A 22,714-nucleotide genomic window follows, 5' to 3' on the forward strand; every position below is an offset into this window, starting at 1 on the left:
CCTAAAGCATTCTCCCAGCCATCTGCAGATTGCTGATTATGAAGCAGCAGCCGCTGTTGGTTCCACCAGTTGGATGAATAGAAATGAGTGGAAGAGTGGCAATTCACCTTGGCCCATGTGATAGGTGCACTCAAGGGTCCTGTGCCTGCTCTTCTCCTTCTCTCTCTGGCATCCCCGGGGACAAGAGGGAGTCCATTCAAAAAGAACCAGGGAAAACAAAAGCTAACTTTTCCTACAAATATAGACAGTATTTGCAAAATGTACTACTCCTGGGAGGATTGGTTTTCTAGAAACAGAGTGTCCGGATTCCCATCTCCTTGAGTACCCACTGACTGCGTAAATATCTTTGGCTGCTCTGGCTGGCCACAAAAGTGAAATGCCCAACCCATACGACCCTTAGAGACAGGGTAGCCTCTAGCACTGGTAGGCCAAGACTGTTCCTCTAAGGAGCTCTCTGAGGCAGTGCAGAGCTGTGAGCTCCCTGAAGAACTGAGGAAACGGGCAGAAAAATTCTTCTGAATTCTTCCATCTGCTCTCTCATCCCTGGCCAGAGACCTCTTTCAAAGTCAAACCATTGCTGCTCCCCCTGAGCGAAGGCCTTAATCTTGCCTTATCACTATCCCTTTCGAGTAGCTTGCACTCCATGAGAACTAAGGTGGAGAAAACAGGGCCCCCCTTGAGCAAAACGAGGGACGCCCTGACTCTTTGCACTCTTACATCCATGGTGAGCAGGCACCATAAAGTCGGTGACACACTTCCTATCACACAGACTGCATTGCAGACCTTCAAGGAAATGTAGCAGCTTGGGAAAAAAAATGTTCTCGTGTAATTCACTGCCAGTTAAGACCCTCTGATCCCCCAGACTTCTGCAGGTGGGAGTTAGTTACAGTTACGTATGTGTTATGTTAGGTTGCTATCTATAGGTGACATCGCCTCGTGACAGTGCACAGTATGAGCCAGGTGATTTACAGGATGTGATTCTTCTGCATCCACAGGCTTTTGAGAAAGGAGGTAGATGAAGAAGTGAGCAAGGCAAGGGGACTCCTCGTTGCTATTTATAATCTCCAAGGCCTATTTAACCCATAATTTTCTGTCTTTCCAAACGATACTTTTCCTGGAGTTCTGTGTGCTGATGCAAAATATTATTGCTGCTGTTAGACTGCACAATTTAAAAAGATCCCCTCTGGAAACAGAGCCCAATTAACCCTCTACAAGCCATCTCACTGACTACAGAATAACGAACAGACTCTTTATAGGTCTTCTGGGTTAGGTAGCAAAATTTCCAACTTATTTTTCATTCTCTTCTTCTTCTTTTTAATCTTGTAGGAAGTCCCTCTAACTTCTTTGGAAATTTCCTGAATTTGTAGCCTCATGGAGAGTGGAAACCAGGTCTTATTTTATGTTTATAAATTTCCTACCCTATTACCAATGCATCCAGAAAAAAAAAAAAGCACTGACAATTAATAGTTCTGTTGATAGACCAAAGCTTAAATCTCAGACCAAAGCTGGTGGAAAGCAGGTCATCTCTATTCCAGTAACTTTGCAGTATTCTCATTAATTAATTATACAGTTATATTCACTGGTGTTTGCACTGGATGGAGCAATAGCCCATACTGTTAGAGGATGGATTGGAACATCCATGCTCTGGAAGGAACAGTTACCCCATCTCTTTTGGGATGGAATCTGGAACAGAACCAAGAGCTGTTTTTGGCTTCTCAGCTTCAACCAGCCACTTGAGGAAGTTGGGCTTTCTGGGTTCTGGATGTTGTGCTGCTTACCTGGGTTAAGGTACTCTGGATATAAATGATGTAATAACAAGTTTTTTGATTAGTCTAGACAGGTTTGTATCCCCAGAGCTGCCATCAGGAACATCATACCAGTTTATAATCTAAGAATGTTTGGTTAAAGAGGGAATCAAGACAGTTTCAAATAAATGAAAGACCCATAGTCATTTAGATCTCTGATGACAATTCTTGTTTATAATAGTGAATCTGTTGGCAGACATCCTTCGAAAGATCCAAACTCTGTTGTGCGGGGCACAGTGTGAGCGCCAAGACCTTTCTTGTCCAGGACAGCTTTCAAACGGTGAGTTTAGGAACATTGCTCCCATGTGAAGTTTATTTGCTTATGGCTGTATGTAAAAAATCTTTGGAGTGTGGTATTGTTACTAGAACCACTCAAGGGAAGACTAACGGAACTATTAATAGGCCATACAGGATAAATCTGTAGAGATGGCAATTTTGGAGCTACAGGCTTTTAGCAATTGCATGTACCACTTTTCTTCCAAAGAAATGGATACATGAATACACTTCAAAGAGATTAATGGATGTTATAAAAGTTACTTGCTGCTGTGCTTTAAACTATAGATTTTACAGTCTCCACTTGGAATCCTGATCTCATGCAGCAGCTTAATCTTTTGATGTACAGAATGGATGTAGGGCCCTGCAGATTTTTTCATGGTGTGACGGGAACTGAATATTTTGCAAAGTATAGTTGGGACTACAAGACTTTCCTGAGGGCTATGAGATTTAACAGGTGGACTGTGTCCATCTTCCATAGCTGGTTGCTTTTGGGGATGGGAGGGAGGCAGGCTTTGGGAGGCTTGTGATTGGATTAAGAACACTTTGGGAATATTTTCAACCTTAAGAAGCATTCTAGGATTACTCTTTCTTCAGCCCATCTGTCTGCAGTGCACTTTTCCTATTCCACAGAAAATAACTCAGCTGTCTCCTCAGCACAGTCCTTGCTCGTCGATGATTGCATATGTTTGGTTGGAGTAACTTTATGCCTGATTATATTTCTTTATTTATCTATAGCCAGCTAAGAATTTATAAGGTATCAAGATAACTGGATGTATCTAGAGAGCCAGGGCAAGAAGTGTTGCAGCAATATCTCTGCCCTCTTCAGAATTATATATGATAATGTAACTTTTTATTTCCTTCTGCGGGCTCTCTTGCATTTGTCCACCCCTGACTAGTGAAGAGACAGCTATAGGGGTGGCTCTCTCAGCCAAAGTCCAAGACCTTGAGGGAGGTGTGGGACTGGGGGAAGTGCCAAGGTCGCACCACGGAGGCCAGGTGCGAGCGTTTTCCTTGGGAGCGCACAGGCATCGGGGTCCTCCCCGGCCTTTCTCCTTGCGCCACGGCGAACGGGCGCCTAACCACGGTTTGCAGGGAGCGGACCGAGCACCGGAGGCGGGAAAAGGCTGTTGGGACACCCTGCCTGAGGAGCTTGGGAAGATTTGCAGACCGCAGCCCAGCCCTGCTCATGGGAACTATGTCGGGGCAGAGCTCTTCAGAAGAGGTCACTCCCCGTGCCCCTCACCGTCCCGGCCGGGAAGCTCCGACCCGCTGTCGGGTTACGCCACCCACATCTCACCCAGGCGGCTGCCGCAGCCTGTGCCGCCGGCCCGGCCCGGCCCCGCGGCCGCGCCGGGGGCGAAGAGGCCGCGCTCCCGGCGGCTGCCCGCGGCCGCAGCGCGGGTGGCGCCCGGCGGGTCCGTCCCAGGGGCGGCCCCGGCCCCGCCGTCTTTGTTACGCTCGGCGGCGGGGTGCCCACGTGCAGCGGCGGCGGCGGCGCGGCAGCGCGCCCGCGCACCCACCCGCGGGGTGGGGAGAAGGGTGGCAAGACACACACGCCCCCGCCCTCCGCGGCGCTGCGCGGGGGCAGCGAGGGGCTCGGGCCGGGGCGCCGAGACCCCGGCCTGGCCCTTTAAACCTGCCGCGGCGGCGGCGGGGCCGGGCCGGTGCGGGACACGTGAGGCGGCCGCGGCGTGCTCCGCCGCCGCCGCCGCCCCGGCTGCCGTGCTCCGCCGCCGCTGCCCGGGCTGCCGCGCCGCTCGTGTTTCAGCTGGCCGGCCGCCAGCCCCCGATCGCTCGGGTTTTCGGTTTTTCGTTCTGCCTCCTCCTCCTTTTTTTTTTTTCTTTTTTTTTTTTTTTGCCCAGCCCCCTTCTGGTTTTTCCACCCACGGATAAAGGTGGTTTTCCTTTTCTTTTCCTTTTTTTTTTTTTTAAAACCCTCATCCTAGTTTAGTCCGTGGGCAGGACTCGCATAATAATATTTCCAGTCCCAGCAGCTCGCATCACAGACACTAACCCAGGACCGCCCCCCCCTTTTTTTCCCTTCCCAATCTCCCAAATCGTTTTATTATTATTATTTTTTAAATGATCGCTCTTTTTGCCCGCTGCTCCCGCTGCTGCCGAAATCCCCGTCTTCCCAGGGTGCATGCTTCTGGCAAGATTGTGCAGTGTTCTCAGTCCATTTTCAGTGTGCCTTATCTTAATTTGTCCTGATCCGATCTAAGCGCGATAGCCACCACTTGCTTTCAATTTGTAGGATTTTTTTTTTTCCCCCTTCTTGGTTTGCTCCGACTACCCTCGGAGTGTTTCCCTCTCTTCTTGCACTTCCAGGGTTGCAATTTATTCTGCCTTTTCTTCTTTCTCCTTTTTTTTTTACCTCCCCTCTTTTGAGTTGCTTCATGTTACTAACCATTCCTAAATTGTAAGAGAGATTCATTCCCCCTCCTCTTCCACCACCACCAGCACCACCACCACCATCACCTCCTCCTCCTCCTCCTCCCCTTCTCTTCTCCTTTTTGGCAGCACCAGGACGTCCGGTGTGGTGGTGGCAGCGAGCAGCAAAAGCAGCAAGAGCTCGTTTTGATTCCCCCCCCTTCCAAGGTGCTTTGGAGAGACTGGTTTAAGGCTGAGCAGCAGAAGTCACGATGAGTGCACAAGGTGAGGGACCCGGTCAGCCTTCCACTGCTGCCCAGGAGCAACCTGCAACCGCAGAGCCTCAGAAGAGAGGACGAGGCAGACCCAGGAAGCAACCGCAAGTCAGTATCGTATAGATACGTAGAGCCGCCGATCTATATAGTACTATAGGCATGTACATTGTACGTATTATGCTGCAAGCGAAGGAGAGTCCTGGAGAACGGGGCGGGGGGCTTTGTTGTGTGCCGCTTCCCGGCGAGGTGGTGCGAAGGGGCTTCGCCGGGCGCCCCGGCGGGGGGACCCCGGGAGCGGCGGGGTGCTGCGGGCGGCTGGCCGAGCCTCGCAGCCTCCTCCGGACTTCCACTATTGTGCCGGGAGCGAGCTGGGGCTTTTCAATGTAAATGGGGAACATGGAGCAGCGCGGCTCCGACCAACCAGCGCTCGCTGGGTCATTTCGAGCTGATTTTGAAATTGCGAAAGCGAAGAGCAAGGGATCGGGGCTCTCCCATCTCCCTCCTCTCTCAGCCCTTGCAATGTCTCAATCTGTGTGTGTGTGTGCGTGCGCGCGTGTGTCGGGTCCCACCGGGGGCTGCTGCCGCCTCCGATCTTGACCAGCCCAGCCCCTGACTGCCCCTAGATCCTGGGGTTGGGGGAGAGGAGGGTGTCTAGAAAGTCGCATACTTTTTTTCGCCTTTTTTTTTTTTCTTTCTTTCCCCCCTCCTGGCGTCCCCCCCCCCTTCCCCACCTCCTCCCTCACCCCCGTCATCGTTTGCAGAGAGGTGCCCCCGTTGCCGATGGAGGTGGGGGAGGTAGCCGGAGGGGGCTTGCCCTGCATTTGCAACACCTTTTCCCTTTGCTCCGGCGCTTTCCCAGGCAGGTCGAGGCGCGGGGGGCTGCTCCCGGCTCTGGGCGCGGGGAGCCGGGCTCCCTCCCACCCGCACCCGCAGCCTCCTCCCGGGCCCCGAAAGGGACGCGCTCGGCTCCCGTTTTTGACTTGGCGAGACCCGAACCCGCGCTAAGGTCTCTAGATGCGTGCGTTACTTCCACACACCCCCCTTCCCTCCCTTCCCTTCCTCTCCCGAGGTGCCATTGTCGCATCGCCTGGAAATGCCGGCGCCGGGCGAGGCGGCCCCCCAGCCCCGCGCTTGGCGGCCCCGCCGCGGGGGGATTTTTGCCCGCGGAGCTTGGCGGGGGCAGCGCGGAGTGGCTCGCAGCCCTTTGCATTGCCTCCCTCGGAAGCCACGACTGGGAAGTAGGGGCTGCCTATGCAGCTCATTTTAAAGCGAGCTTCCGCGGGCTTTAAAAATGTTTACTCCCATTCATTTAGCATCAGCCCAGTGCCACGGGAGCCTGCGAGCGGGCTCCGAAAACACGGGGGGAGCTGAACTGCAAGAGCCCCGAGCCGGAGGGAAACACGGCCGCTTTGCTTCCCGCCTCCCTCCCCCTCCCCTCCGCCGATGTGCTCCTGCAAATTGCACAGAAAGTAGTTTTTGGAGAGCCATGAAAGCGGAGCCCCTGCTTTTCCCGCTCTGCCCTGAGTGACACTTACTTCGCCGGCGCGGCTGAGGGCTCCGCTCTGCCCCCCGTCCCGCTCTGCCCCCCGCGCCGCTGGGCTGCCCTCCTGGCCCAACCCCGGCAGCCGGCATCAGCCCTGCGGGCTTGCGCCGGGGCTTCCACTTGGGTTTTTTTTGTTGTGTGTGGTGTGGTTTTTTTTTTTTTTGTTTGTGCCCACCCTCCTATGGCGTTCGAATGTATGGAAGAGAAAGGAAAGTGCGTCTCCTGAAGCGTGTTCAGCCCAGAGGTGCGGTGCCTGCGGGGCTCGCCGCGGAGAGCTGGGCCGGGCAGGGAGTCCCCGCCTGCCTCCCCCGTAACCTACCCGGGAATTAAAAAGCTGAAGGGTTTTAAACTGGTTTAAGTTAACAAGCGGCATTTAATTAGTTTTACCACATCCTATAATCGGAATGAAATGCATAATATTTAAGACTAGGAGAGTTTTATAGTATTTATGATTCACTGAATAAATATTTGGAAACTGAACTCTTAGTAATTCATACCCATTTTTTAAAGGACTGGTTTGTTTACTGTCAGGCAGAGGAGCTAGTTAAGTAAATTGCTAAAATAATGAGTGTTCTGTCGAGTCATTTCAGAGTTGGGTTTATGTTTTGGCTCTTTTTTTTTTCGTCGAGATTTTTTGGCTTGCTTCTTAGTGCTCTGTTTGAAGAAACTTTTACATTTGCGTTGTAATACAAATCAATTATGTTTAGAATAGGTGTGAATATAATGCCGACTGCAGAACAACAGATAAAACTCTCCACAAAATATTTGTGCCCTTGAGAGAGAAAATAGTCTCAAGCTTACTTTCTAGTTTTCCAGTAGTTAACTTCCTTTTTTCCCAAAAAACGTTTGTGCTAGAAACTGCATATGATAGTTGTGTCTTGCTATAATGAAATGCAATTGAAATTAAATGGGTAACTGTTTTATTTTTCGATTGATCATTCTTACACGAGGGAAATCATAGCCATCTTCTTTTTAAAATGTGTTTTCTGCTATACATTGCGTGCTAGAGTATGCAAACTTAAAAGTTTTTAATGCAATTGCAAGGGAAGTTAAACTCTTTTATTGTGCAAAATATATTTTTTCTTTACCTTGAGTTGTTTAATTTTTCATGTTGCATTTTAAATACTGTGTTATTTATTTGTACTGTTAATTCATATGTTTTAAGTAACTTCTCAGTTATAGTTTATCCTTCAGATCTTCTGGTTATTGTAGCCTCTTGCCACAATAGCATGTTTTCCTGTATTTAGGAACCAACTGGTGAACCATCTCCTAAAAGACCAAGAGGAAGACCCAAAGGAAGCAAAAACAAGAGTCCCTCTAAAGCAGCTCAGAAGGTGAGATTTATTAAAGAGACAGAGTTCCTAATGCTGTTTTTTCATCAACTGGTAGCAAATAATCCAGTAATTTAGGCTGTGAACTGAGGGGTTGGAACCCTTTTAATAATGGAAGCTACATAAAGCATGTTTTTTTCACTTCTAAGATGAGAATTAGCATGCTGCGTGAAGACTCTAGGTACAGAACCTGTAAGGGCAGCTTGCTTTTTGAGTAGTGTACAGGTCAGTAAAATAACATAATGTATTTGATGTATTTACTGAGATCTGTATCTAGAAAGGAAATCAATATTAAGGATATTATTTTCTCGATTAAGATTTTTGAAAGAGGAAGATTAATTTCTTGCCCATTTACAGTCATTACTACAACAGACCAAATCTGTATCTTAAAGCTAAGTGTTTTGTCAAACATAGGTTAATTAGAAGTAAATCCAATTATGTGTTGATGGAAATAAGTGCATATATTGAAATTTACAGCTTTAAAATGCGATGGTAAAGTAAACTGTGAGTTACAGTAAAAGCCTACTCTATCTTGTTTAATAATTAGTTTCAAAGAGTCTTTTACTTGAAGAGCTATTAGTCTTCTGAACCACTACTTCTGCTTGGTGATGGGAGCAAACTTTTATTCTGGTGGTACTGAATGCATTTATCTATAGGCGAAGCTCACTGAAGTCATTGTATTTAGTGCATGGACTTTACATCACAAATACAACGTGAAAATGTGACTTAATTTTATTTGAATTGGAGAAAGCTCAGCATTAGACAAGTGTGCTGTCGAGGCAAATAATACCTTTCTGTATGAATTATTTTAGTGAAGGCAAATAGTTGTGTATAGGCTTGAAAATAAATACGGGAGTTTTGTTTATGTTGATGGTTACAGAGCAGTTAGCCCTAATTTACAGGTACTAAATTGGAAACAAAAGCTTACAAAATCTGGTAGTGAACTGTAGTGCTTAAGTGTATCAGTATCTTTTAAGTAGATCTGTGTGTGGAAGATATTTGTGGCCTCATCTAATTATGGTTCATTTTTCAATATGCCTATGGTACTGACCATATTAAGTTTGATGGTTTTCAGTGTTATAAATTACTATAGAAATACTGATAAATATTAAATTATTAGGGGGTATCTATGGTTTCATGTCTGTTTTGTTGTAAGCGTTTTCAACATTTATTTGAGGGACGTTTTCCAACTCTCTTTAAATTTAAAATTGTTTTTCACTTTCTGAGCTGGAAAAAAGCAGTATATTCTGTCAATAAGTTCATGAATTAGTAAAAAATGCTTTACAGCTTAAGTATTTAAAATATATCAAAGCCACTCTGCAACGTAGTGAGCTTAAAAAGTTGATTTTTTTTCTTCATTATAGTAAAAATGTTTTCAGATTCACTTTAAAATAGTTTAAATTTCACTCTTCAAAAGGGAGAGAGCAGATTTTTATTAGTCTAGCAAGTCCAAATGTGAGCTTTAGTATTTTAAGTATTACTTTTAGGAGTGTTGGCTTTCCTAGGAGAAATATTTGTAATAAGATTAAATTTTAAGTAATTCATAGAAATGTGTTTTAAAAAGATATTTCAAAAAGAAATATTAACATTATTTCATTTATATGACATTATTTCATTTATATGAGTGATTTGAAAATCAGTATAAATGGAAAATAACTTAAAAACATTCCTATCTATGTAGGTATATCAAATCAAGAACTTTCCAGATGATTCTGGTGCATATAGTTGTTTTTTTAAAATCTAATTTATGAACTGAGCAATTTCATTGTAACGTTTTGATTTTCAGAATGCATCAAGTTACTGCTTTAATTAAAGCAAACCCTCTTGCGTGTTGATCATATAAAAAATTGACCAAAGACCACATGCCTTTTTTTATTATTAAAAAAAAAATCTTTGAGGGGTATGTAATTACAAGTCATATTTGTTTCTAGGTTTATAGATAAAATACTTAAATGTTTGTTAAGTCCTCTAAGACATAAAACACTTCTAAAGCCTTACTAGAAGAAAGTCACTGAGATCACATTTCGAATAAATATTTTAGCTCTTTTTCCAAATTGATAATTAACCCTCTCTAAAATGGTTCACCTTCTCACCAGGCATCTCAAAGTATCTTTTTATGTAATATTAATTTCGGTAGTTTTTCTAACTGTAACATGAATGGAAAGGTTTTGGCACTGTAAGAAAGCTTCATTTGGTGGCGAGGGTATCACCTCTTAAAAAGAGTGAGCTATATGTTTGATTTTGTGGTAAACATATTTACACATATATAGGCATACATATATTTATTTAAGGCTTTCTACAGCCTGGCTAACTTAGCTTAAGCCCCTCTACATGTGAACCTGGGTACTATACACGCAACTGGAAATTGCTGGAATTTCTAAAGAATAGTGTGTGGCCTGTGTTTTTCAAAGGGAGCTCATTGAAATGTATTGGAGTGTTCACACCATGTAAGATAAACGTCGGCCAGGAGAACCCACCGAGCAGCCATGAGAAGGCACTCATGATTAATTGATTGGGTGTTCTCTTGCAAACCAGTACACATCACAATTAAAAATGTATTGCACACACTGGCAGCGAGTTAAAAATACTCCAGAACCGGGACTTTGTTTTGTTATACTTCAAAAAGGAAATACCTTTAAATCAGTTGAGGGACAGTTTACCCTGGAATCATGGTTGTGTTGCGTAGTTAAAATTTCTTGGTTCGTAGGATTTTAAATTTTTTTTAAGGCTTTTTTTTTTTTTTTTAGCTTTCAGAGCTTGTGTTTGGTCTTGGTAAACTGGCCTTGGGGCATCTGAAAACAAACTGTGCTTGTTAGGAAATTAGCAATGTGAAACTTGACAATGCATACAGAATGTTGCAAGACCAATTGGACAGCTAATAATGTGGCAATTACTCTAATTTTAGGTAATACGCATTTTTTTAAAAGCCTTTGCATATCACACATGCCTAACTTGTTATAAACTGGACACAAAAGGTAAATTGCATTTTATAGAAAACCAAACCAATTCTCAATTGTTCAATTTTCATGAACAGAAGGAACACAACGTGTTAGCAGATGACAAAAGATAGACACAAAAAGACTCTTAATCACCTTCTACTTAAGTCCCCACAATTAGGCTGTTACTGAAGTCTGCGTCTTTAAACAAGTCATTCTGTTATTCATTTAAAGTATTTGTAAAAAATTACCAAAAAGTAACGATTTTCTCCCCCCCCCCCCAAGAACGACTAGTTTTGTGGGAAGATCCTTGTAGGGATGTTCCTTTTTAGTTTCCTGGGTGTTCTGTGGTTGAGTTTTATTTGTTAGGCTGAGCTGTGTTCCCAGCCCATCACATTTCCCTTAAGCATTCAAGGGCTTTTCTTTGTTTAGCTCCTGTAGTGGGGCTTGACAAAAATACTGTATTGGCGTAAATACTCTCCTGTTTGGAAGGAGAAAACACAATTGTGAAGTAAAAAAAAGAAGGAGTTGTAGCAACTACGTGTTTGTCTCGACAGAAAATGTCAAGGGATATCCCAGAAATACCCAAAAATAAATGCTCTTTAGTAGAATTCACCATCAGTTAAAATATTTTTACTTTTGTTGTAGTGAAATTCACAGAAAATACCTCCAGATCTTGAAATATCATCCTCTGAAAAACCAGAACTTGTGGTACTGTGTGTGACTACACTTACTATTGTCTCTACATTACATGGCCAGAGTCTGGTATGTAGAAAGGCATGTCCCTGAGTTAAGCAGTCCAAAGGTAAAAAAAAAAAAAGAAAAGGAAAAGAAAAAAAAAAACCAAAACAAACTGCATGTGACCAGGACTCTGCCCTAAATTGGTTCCTGAAAGTCTATTTGGCTTCTCTATGCTTCATTCATTCTCACCAACAGCAGTCGTTACAGACTTAAAGGGGAAACAAGATCATATTTATCAAGTGATCATAGCATGGTTATTGTACCTAAAAAATAAGAGACCTCAAAATTGGGCATTTTGAACAAGATGGGAGAAGCAGGAGAAGACTGACTCCTGTTGAAGATTAAGATGGGTGAAACGGGACATGGGAAGTGTGATATTTTTGTATCTATCCAGCCAACGCCTATGTTTCTTTTAAGAGTTTGTTTTTTTTTTTTAAACGAAATAACCTTTTTTAGGAGAGGGACACATTCCTGGGCAAGGTCTTTTGACACAGTTTGACAACAGTGATCTTCTTCCCAAGAACTCTTGGTTATTTCACCTGACTTACAGCTCTGACACATTTTAGCTGAGGTTTTCAGCAGATCATTTTGCAAAGTGGATAGAGTTCTCCAAATTTGGATTCTGTTGCATTTGAGATCTTCCCTAACAATAGATAGATGCCCAACGAGCACTTTATAGCCCTTCAATTATTTATACTTGTCTTGTTAATTGTGTTCGGCAGTACAGCCTCAGTTTCTGTCTGGGCATGGCACATGGATGCAACAAGGAGCCCGAGGTGGTGGGCAGTCAAGTCCTATGGCTGCTGACAGCAGCTGTTTGGAAGCAGGATTTGATGGCCCTGTGGTACAGGGCTTCAGTGAATTGCAAATCTGCCTGGGGACTGTTAGCTCTCCTCTAGATGGCAATGACTGGAAGGGCCCTCTTTCTCACCTGGGACAAAAAAAATGTGAACATTTTCTGTATAGATCATGTACTTAGAAGTGAGTAAATTTAGTTCTGTTCCTAAAACGTGACGTAGCAAAAATGATGTATCCATATTATTGGTTATAAGAAATTTTGTACTTTTTCATGAAGTATCATAAACTTGTGTTTGATAACATACCTGACCCTTCTTTAAGTTTGGTGATTTCATGTCTTAGCTATAGAGAGCAAGATCATGCCTCATAGGAGAGCACCAAATGTTAAGAAAACCCTGACCAAACACATCTCAATTTCAAAAAGTTCTTTAGAGGATGATGAAGGCAGCAGCCTCCTTCCCGACTACGCAGGTACCAGGTGCTGCATGTAGGGTGGTGGGGAACATGTGCATCTGCTGCCCAGGTGAGAATCTGTGTTCCCCCGGGGTGTCTTGGGGCTCTCTCTGGATTTGTTCCTAGCTTCAGAGGCAATGCTTCAATTAAAGCAAAGAGCCAACAGACTGGCATGTGTCTGATTTTGCAAGTACCTGTTTCAGAGGAAAGGCAATGCTTTGGCACTCATGCATTCCTTCTTATTCTTACTAGTGACTTGAAAATTATATGGACAATCATTGAATTATTTGTCTGATGTGCAATAAAACTTTTCTTCAAGTGCTTAAATTAAAAGACAGTCTTGTGCAGTTGGAGAAAATATAGGCTGTGTTTGCAAAATGCAAACAAAAAAAACCACAGAGGGGAAGAGGTGGAATGTTTTCCTAAATTTTATGTCTTTATCACCGCCACTGGACTGCTGCTACCTCTTTTGGTTGTTCCAGAGTGTTTTGTCTGTCTCTTGCCTTGGAATGGGGAGAAAAACGTCCACGTCGGAGGTTCTTGTCGTTCATTTTCTGCAGTTTAGTCTGTGGAAACCTTCCTATTTACTTACAGAATCGCTCTGTACCAAAACATCGTCCCTGGCATGCCCACTGTTTGCTCAGCTCACCTCTGGGAAAGATTTGGTTTTGATAAGAACTATGGAAATGTTTTTCTTCGAACATGAGGTGGAAATCATATACAGCAGGAATATAGTGCCTTTCAATCTGAAAGGTCCCCAAGCACTTGACAAACTGATACCCAAACTAGTCAGCGGGAACACTAGCCACTTCTGACATGGACCCTCCTCGGGGGTAAAGCGCAGCAGTGTTCATGGCAAGCGGCCATGCTGCGTGACAGTTTATGGCAGGAAGCAAAGATTAGTTATTCAAAGAAATCTCTCATGTTCTCTTTCCCATCAAACTAGATTATACGCTGTAGTTAAACTCACCATTTGTAGCAGGTTTGTAGGAACTTTAATTGTGAGACCTAAGTAGTTTTTGTTTCCAGAAAGTTAATTTTGTTTTTTCATAGAGTTTTGGAAAAGGGTCTTTCCTTCAGATGCGGCAAAATACAGAAGAAAATAAATGTCATTTGTGCTTTGATAACATGTCAGGTGTTGATTTGTGAAGAACAGTTTTAACTAATATTTTCTTTTAAGATTTCTGCCCAGTGTTTTGTGAAGTAAACATAAATGCAGGGAGCTACAGCTTGTCAAAACTAAACCACATCTTTTTTTTTTTGCATCCTTTAGGTTCTAAGGTATAAAGAAATGAATGCTTTGAAAGGAAACAAAACTCTGAAATAGACAGCTACAGTATATAGTAAATGCACTTTAACAAGTATTCACATAAGAGGGTTTCACCTTACATGTAACACCGGTATAAACGATTAAAGAGCAAGTTTATTCTTTTAACAAGTCTGAGTGATAATTTTGCCCTTTAGGAGTGTGAATTTTATTTTTCACAGCTTTCTTCTTGGTGAGATATTTATTTCAAAGTAATTGCATTTAACTCACGGGGCAGGTTTTTTGTAGAGATTCCTCCACTGCTTCCTAAGCTCAAGTTCTCTTTTAGAGGGATCCGCTTTACACAGCGTTAGGTTACAGTATATGTTACAGAGATTGACCAGCAAGTGATTTATTTAATGATGCAGTTGATTTCTAAGGGCAAATCAAATACACATACAATTAACTGGAAAAAAGCAATTCATGGAAATGCGGAAGCACATTTACTGAATGTGTCCTAAAAGTTTTCATTCCCAGAGACTTCGTAAGCAGCGAAAATCCAGCTCTCACTAAAGCGGGTGGCAAAATCCTCATCACCCTCAGTGGGACAGGATTATTTACCTGATGAGGTATATGGGTAGGCAGAGCCTGTCTACAGAAAATAACCTGCATTTTTCATTTTAAAGCCTGTAAGTATTTTAGTGTAGCACATAAGTAGCAGTATTCACAGTGTTGTGCAGTGAATTAGTGGAAGAGTCTGTTAAGAGAACCCGTATTTCCTTTAAGCTGAGCTCCAGGACCAACTGCTGGGCTTACATAAATATAGCTGTCACTTCTAGGGCACCTTCCATGCTGTTTCCTTAAACCTGAAAAGGGAAGGTATGTTTTGGACCAGTGAAAAGTTTGTTTACAGTTTAAGGATATGTTTTTACCTGGAAAACTTCACATGAAGTAGAGCAGTTATCTCCCAATATGAACACACACACGTTCATGGTGATAGTCTGTCCAAATCCATTTCATGCATGAGCATCATGAGACTAAAAGGAGAAAGTGTGGCTGCGATAAACTGCTTTGTTTAGGCTTGAACCAGTCTGTATTTTTCATTTACTATCTACAGGTAATTTCTGAGAGCCCGTGAAAGAGTCGATTTGATGTTAATGGGGGTTCTCAGGTTCCCAAGCTGCTCTGCACCCCCGTCCACAGCCTGCATGCCCCATGGCTGGCCGGGGCACCCCAGGCTGTGCTGACGGCACCGAGCAGCTGGGTGCTGGGTGTCCATGGGCATGCTCCTCTATGCCGCTGGACACAGTGTGGATCGGGGCTGGGGGCACCCTTGGGTGCAGGCGAGGCATCCCCTGGCCACGCGGGCTAGGAAATGCCAGAAAAACCGACATAAACACATTCTACCAGAAAACCCATGGAGCAGGAGGGGGGCTTAGTGCCACCCAAGAGATGTAATTGTGGATAATGTTACAGGAAAGGAGTTCCTAGTTACCGAGGCTGTTAAATAATGCTGAGGTATAAAATATGTTGTGTTTCTTTTCCCTTTACAGAAAGCAGAAGCCACTGGTGAAAAGCGACCCAGAGGCCGGCCCAGAAAATGGGTAGGTATTTCGCTTCCAATCATTTGATTTATTTGCTGTGTTATAAAGCATGTTATAAAGTCCATTCTTTTAGAGAACAATTATTTCTGCTTCATTTGTGAAAAAGAGCATCCATCTTCTGTGTCTGTTTGTACTGCTGGATTGACTAAAGGGTTAAGGTAGCAGAGAAGTTAACCACAGCTTCCTACCTTTAGACTCTGGTAGTTTGCTCAAGACACTTTACTATTAAATGTTTGCTGGGAGTGAATATTTATGTGTCTCTTATCAGCATGAAAAGAGGCACAACTCTTCCTTCAAAAGAGTGTAACAATGAGATAACTTGTCCAGTAATTGAGTAACAAAGGTTAAAGGGGCACTATCAGACATCAGAAGGTGATTAAGCGAAGCGATAACATTCAGATGTAGTGTGCACGAGATAAAGTTTAAAAACTAAGACGTCTTTGTCCTACATTGCTGGGTAACACAGCATATTTTCCTGAAATCGAGTGAGAAAGAGCAAAAATGAACAGCAGGATACTTGCATTTAGAATTTAATTTTTCCATTCTGGGCCATCTTCATGCCTCATATAATTGTAGTGACTGGTAATATGTTTCATTAAAAGTTTCCTCGTTCCCTGGCTGTTTAGTCTGTAGGTGTGGCTATCAGACACATGTGTTTTGATCCTTTGGCCATGGAAAGATTTCGGTCTCAGATACTTGAAATTTTGTGTTCTCACTGATGTTTACAGCTAATGAGAGCTTGCCTTGTGCACCTCTCCCCTGCACCTCTTTCACTTAGGCATAGGCTTTCAAAAGAAAAGTGATGGGGGTGTTGCTTGGAAAACATGATGTGATATTAGCAGGTACAAAGGTGTGTCTCCCTTTCCTTATATCTGGTCAACATTTTTCTTTAAACTTCTTTTTCAAATCCAGCCCTCCCCATCTTAATTTTGCCCCCTTATTTTACTCTGCCTTCTCTTTCTGCTCTGCAGTATCGTAGTTTTTTCCCTCATTTTGTTCAGTTCTTTTGCATAGATGTTAATACAGCTGTAAAATTATATGCTTGCCAAAGCTCCAAAGCACCAGAAGGTATTTCAAACTGCAGCTGAGGTTCTCCAGAGCATCAGCAGCTAAACACAGGAGAGATGGCTTTACCAGTCACTGTAAGAACTAGTTCTGTAGCATTGTCCAGTGATAAAGTACTCCAGGATATTTTTGTGGAGAAAACAGACTGTTACACATTAGACGTATTGCTTACACCTCTACTTTTTAAGTCAGGCAGATTTCAGGTACACGAAGCAGCTCATTGGCATTAGGAAACATGGTGGTGTTTTCAAACCTACCTGTGCTGGTGATCTTCTCAAAGGCGGCTTGCAGAAGGCAAATGCCAAGTGCAGTAAAACACGGGTCGGCTGCTGTCTGCTTCCTCCCGTCTGGCTCTGAGCTTGCACATGTGGATGCTGAGTGTTGCTCGCTTGCTCCTCACCTTGGGTGCAATCCCAGGAGAAGCAGTAGAAATAGCTGGTTTATGAGAGTAATTTGTAACAGGGAGGCCATCCCCACTGAATGAGGAACGTGTGGTGGTCGAACAGGGGTGGTTGAAGAGCTCTGCGAAAAGGGAAAATGCAGAAGTCTGAAATGCTGAAAGATTGTCTCTCCCAAGCACTCGTAGTCAGAAACTAAGGTGAGTTTTGAGCAAAAAGCACTAAATATAACACTCGTGGCATTTTTTAGGCTAGAATGTTTCCCTTTTATTTTTGTATCTTTATGGGGAAGAAGGACTAGGCAGTATCAGTGGAGCATTAAATTCAGTATGGGCTGTTTGTTCGGTGAAGAGTTTGGTTTGCACAAATGGGAATAAAATGGTTATCTAGTAGGCGTACGCATTACTTTATTGTGAGACCTATGCTTACAACAGTTTCACTCTTTTTTTTTTGAAGCTAAGGCACGTTTTCAAACTCAGTATTACTTTGCTGTTGTGTCTGTTGAAAGCACTGTCTTTTTATTTCCTTATTCCGCCAATATGGTTGCTTCTTGTCATTCTCTGAGGTAACACTCCTGTCCGCAGCTTGCATTGAGATAATTCTGTAGACTATGAGAATCAAGTGTGCCTTTTTTTCCTCTCTTTCTTCTGTCTTTCCAGTTTAAATTAGGTTCATGGGTTCCTCCTGTGTGCATGGTGAAATGGAGAATGACGTTATATTTTGCTCCAAAAAGAGCTGTGGTTAAATTATTATTAAGCCATTATGGTGCCAACTATAAGCAAAGCTTATAATTGAAATCAAGGAAGGATTCTGCCTAAAAGCAGATGGCATAGTATCATCCTTTCTGTTTTGACATCCACCATGTACTCGGAAAAAATCCCTTTTTAGCACCCAAACTTCAGTTAAGTCCTTAATGATTATTTTCTTCTTTAATCCAATATATTTATATATAAAGCCTTAATGATGATGGTTCTGTATCAGTGAAAGTAAGGAGTATCTAGGGTTTTTTTTCTTGGAGAGGCAGAATTCTATATGGCAGGTATTTTCCTAACTTTGTAACCCTTTTTTGTGAGTCTATAGGTTCTGTGTCATATGTTGTTCATCAAATTGTAAAGTATTATTTCTGCTGTTTCCTTCAATATGCACATGCAGAGACATACGAGCTAACAGACCGCTGTAGAATTCCGGTAGCTGGTCGTTCTGCCGGTTCAAATTAAGTATTTAATGTTTGTGACTCACAATGTATTTATTTATATATTATTTTTTAGAAGAGAAGTAAATCTTTTTGACTACTATAAAACTGGGAAGGGGGAGGGAGAGCCCAACTGAAGAGGGCAAGGAGCCCAGTTTATCACAAGCACATGAGACATCCAATGATCTTTCTAATGTAATAATGTGTACTTTGCAAAGCTGTCAAGGAAAGGAAGACCCTTGTCAGTAGAACAGACAGTCAAGATTGACAAACTCCTCTGAAAATAAAAATTTCAGCTACACAGAAAAGCTTTCCAAATACGGAGAGCTAACTGAATAAAAATCCTGAACGTAACAAGGTCACGTAGATGGGACATTAACATATTCAGAATCAGAAACACAGTGTCAGCTGCTGTAGAACTCATCCTCACTGTAGGTGGCTGCACATGTGTGAAGTGCATTGAAGGCTGCGAGTCCTGTTAACTGGGAGTGTGGTAAACCTCTCCATGACCTTAGTACTTCTTAATTTTAGAGGTTTAAATGCAGGAACATGTTCTAAGCTCATTGGATGCATCTATGCTAGTGTGTTAGGTCAAATCAGGAGTATGCCTTGGAAATGAATCTCCTAATTGTCCCCACTCGCAGTATGCGTTATGAAGTGGTCCCAGAGCTCATGGGCTGGATTTGTTGCAAGGGAGAAAAAATTGGATCCAGTAGGCATTCAACCCATAGGACTAGGCTAGAATGAAGTAAAAACCTCTTGAAAGCTGTGTGGTACAGACCTTAGGTCTTCAGCACCAGCGTTTTTTTCTGCCGCTGGTCTGCATTGTCATTCTAGTCTAGACATAGCCTTTGATGCTTGGAAAAGGCAGATGGAGCAACCAGGTTTTTGTTAGCAAAATTATTTTACGTAGCATAGGCATACAGTCAAATTCATAGCCATGGAGATTCACGTTCCCAGAAGCCAGTGGAAGGTTTGTCATTGACTTAATCAGTGCCAGGTTTTCACCACTGAAGACCTTATGCTGCTGTTTGTGGAATCAGCAACAGTTTTTCCAATGGTTTCACATAACCCTGTGTAAAGAGCTCACAGTCAAAGTGATTTTATTTTATTTTGTTTTGTTTTATTTTATTTTATTTTAAATTTTTGTGTATGTCTAGAATTTGACTGAAAGGAGGGGACTGAAGGGTTAGGAGTAGAGTAGGAGACTGAAAAATCAATTATTCTGCTGTTTGTTCCAAAGAACTGCATTGAAAACCCCTAGGGATTTCATGGACTTCTGGTGCTTTCAGGTATTGGTTTAATGGAGAAACCTGAAACCCAATTCTGAATTTGATGCTTAAAAGTGTATTTGTTTTTTATTTCCATTGTTTTTGTTATGTCTTTCGATAGATTTTTGGCATTGTCTCATTTCACCTCCACATTGTTTAACCTGAACCACAGGTTCATGGCATGGCATGGCATGGCAGAATTGCTCAAAAAATGAAGGAACAGTCTTTTTACAGCATTGAGCAGGACTTTGGTGGTGTGGAAAGATGGCTGATGCCATGCCATGAAACTGTTTAAAAGGATGGAAAGCTGCAGTAATTAAAGCTGCATGATTATAACAGCAGAAGAGAATTAGTGAATCTCCAAGCACAGGGTGCATGTGCAGCATCCGCATGCACATCTCGTCACTGATGCCCAAGTGACAACAGTGACTTGCTCAGAAAACCTCTCTCTCTGTCAAGAATTTTGTTTTCTGCTAGATAGTCTAGATAGCACATTTCAGATTGGTAGAAGGTAAAACATAATAAGAAATGAACTTAATTTCCTTAAGCAGGAGGTTTATCTGATCCAATCATGATCAGCTAGACATTATAGTACTTTTGAAGCTCAGGTTTTCCTCTTTTTAATGAGGGCAGAGTTTCACTTTGTACCGGAAGTCAGTATAAGCAGTGCCAAACCATGTTTATAAAAATCATTACAAAACCGCTTTTTTCTAATAACTTTTTCTTCAGATTATTTGCCACTGCAGTTTTGACATAGATGAGATATCAAACCTTAGACATGGAATTTGTGAGATATTTCTATGCCAGCAGTTCCAGAAGGCCTGTGTCAGGGCAAGGACTATGCCTACTCCTCCTTCACTTGTAAGATTTTGAAAATGAGGTTCTGAGTTTTGAAGAAATGCATATCAAGAGAACCCTGTTGCCTCAGCAGACCCATCAATGTTTTGAGGCTATTTCTTGCCCAAAATGAGTCTTTGCAAACCATTATCTAAGTAGAAGTTTCTGTCTGGTAGCGCCGTGCTCTGTGACGTGAAGCCATTTAACTAATTTTGCTTACTTCTCATTCAGTGCAGTCATTATTGTCTCATATGAAGTCATAGCCTAGGAGGTGCTTAAAGTCACGCAGGCTTCTTCACTAGGTGGAGAGAGAAGGATGTTCTGAGATCATAGACCATCCTGCTGTAAAAAAGCCTTTGTTAAGGTGTGGTGGATTCTCATCTGGAGATAGCAATCTTTTGACCTTGGGAAAGACAACCTTGATGATAACACTCATATCTGACTTCTAGATAGCAAAAGCTATGTGTGAGAGATCTCCCCCTTTGATGCTGTGGTGCTTACCAGTGCATCCCTATGCTAGGCTAGAGATTCCATTGTTACCAGTACATATATTCATTTGAATGAATTACTTCATGGTCCATTTGGAGCAAACCATGATTGAGGTATCATAGAATCATAGAATACCAGGCTGGAAGGGACCTTAAGGACCATCTGGTCACACCTTTCTTGGCAAAAGCACAGTCTAGACAAGATGGCCCAGCACCCTGTCCAGCTGAATCTTAAAAGTGTCCAATGTTGGGGAATCCACCACTTCCCTTGGGAGATTATTCCAATGGCTGGTGTTCTCATTGTGAAAAATTTTCCTCCTGTGTCCAATCAGAATCTCCCCAGGAGTAACTTGTGCTCATTACCCCTCATCTTTTCCATGTGATCCCTTGTAAAAAGGGAGTCTCAAATCTTCTTTCTAGCCACTCTTTAAATACTGGAACATGGTAGTAAGGTCTCCCCTAAGCCTTCTTTTCTCAAGGCTCAACAGAGTTCTCTCAGCCTTTCCTCATATGGCAGGCTTCCCAGTCCTTCAGTCATCTTTGTGGCCTTTCTCTGGACTCTCTCCAGCCTGTCAATATCTTTTTTGCGTAGCGGCGACCAAACCGAACGCAGTATCCAGGTGTGGCCTGACAAGTGCTGAGTAGCGTGGGATAATGACCTCTTTATCTCTGCTGGTAATGCCCTTGTTGATGCAACCCAGCATCCTGTTGGCTTGCTTTGCCACAGGGGCAGCACACTGTTGGCTCACATTGAGCTTGTCCACCAGGACCTCTAGATCCCTTTCCACAGAGCTGCTCCCCAGCTGGGTAGATCCCAGCCTGTGCTGCACTCCTGGATTATGCTTACCCAGGTGTAAGACCTTACACTTGTCCTTGTTGAACTCCATAAGGTTCTTGTTAGCCTACTCTTCGAGCCTATCCAAGGTCTTCCTGCAGGGTGGCTCTTGCTTCCAAAGTGTCCACTTTCCCACTCAGTTAGGTATCATCAGCAAACTTGATCAGGGTACACTTGATCCTGTCATCCAGGTCATTTATGAAGATATTAAACAGCGTTTTGGCCCAATATCGGTCCTTGGGGAACCCCACTTGTACAGGTTGCCAATTTGAAAGGAGCTATTTACCACCACCCTCTGGGTGCAGCCTGTCAGCCAGTTCACCACCCACCACACAAACCACTTGTCTAGAATCGAATAACGCATCAGTTCCTCTAGGAAGAGGCTGTGGGAAACCGTGTTGAAAGCCTTGGAGAAATCCAGGTAGGCAGTGTCCACCTCTCACTCCACATCAACTGAGCAGGTTACTTTGTCATGGAAGGTGAGCACGTTTGTCAAGCATGATATGCTGTTGGTGAATCCGTGCTGCCTTTTCCCACTCGCATCCTTCATTTGACTTGACAGCTCACAGGAGGAGTCATTCCATAACTTTCCGGGGACTGAAGTAAGACTGATGGGCCTATAATTTCTTGGATCCTCCTTTAAGACCTTGTAGATGGGGGTGACATTAGCCTTCTTCCAGTCTTCTGGGACATCCCCTGATCTCCACGACTTCTCAGAGTTATGGCCTCGCAACACCGTCAGCCAGTTCTCTTAATACCCTTGGGTGAATATTGTCAAGGCCTATCGATGTGTAGGGGTCAACCTCCTGTAATAGTTCACATACCAACTCTTCCTTCACTGACGGTGGTTCTGTGTTTGCATCAACCTGGACTTTTGTTCCCAAGGCCTGAGGCCCAACAGTGCTGGTAAACGCAGAGGTGAACGCGTTGAGAACCTTTGCCTTTTCAGCACTGTAGGTGACTAATTCACTTCTGTTTAACAGCGGGCCAGTATTTTCCTTCTGTTTCTGCTTGTTGGTTATGTACCTGAAGAACCCTTTCTTGTAGTTTTTGACATCTCTGGCCAATTTCAATTTGTGCTGAGCTTTTGCTTTTCTAACTGCATCTCTGCACACCCTGGCGGTGCCCTTGTAGTTCTCAACAGGTATTCGTCTGCTTTTCCATCTCTGGTACGCTTCTCTCTTGGATTTGAGCAGACTCAGAAGCTTGCAGTTAAGCCAAGGGGTCTCTTGCTCTGCATACTTCCCTTA

The 22,714-nt window shown here is 43.3% G+C and overlaps 1 protein-coding gene across 1 annotated transcript in view; it reads left to right on the plus strand.

Moving 5' to 3' along the window:
- Positions 1 to 3,152: 3,152 nt before the first annotated feature.
- The window catches only part of HMGA2 (high mobility group AT-hook 2), a gene marked incomplete at its 3' end in the record, with an annotated part of 117,181 nt that continues 97,619 nt past the window's right edge, over positions 3,153 to 22,714 (plus strand). The window contains exons 1-3 of the mRNA XM_081996573.1: positions 3,153 to 4,834; positions 7,517 to 7,603; positions 15,328 to 15,378. Coding sequence (XP_081852699.1) covers positions 4,724 to 4,834; positions 7,517 to 7,603; positions 15,328 to 15,378 — 249 coding nt within the window. The 5' untranslated portion in view covers positions 3,153 to 4,723. The remainder of the gene's footprint in view (positions 4,835 to 7,516; positions 7,604 to 15,327; positions 15,379 to 22,714) is intronic.

Source organism: Phaethon aethereus (genome assembly GCF_964289735.1).
Source record: "Phaethon aethereus genome assembly, chromosome: 1".
NCBI lineage: Eukaryota > Metazoa > Chordata > Aves > Phaethontiformes > Phaethontidae > Phaethon > Phaethon aethereus.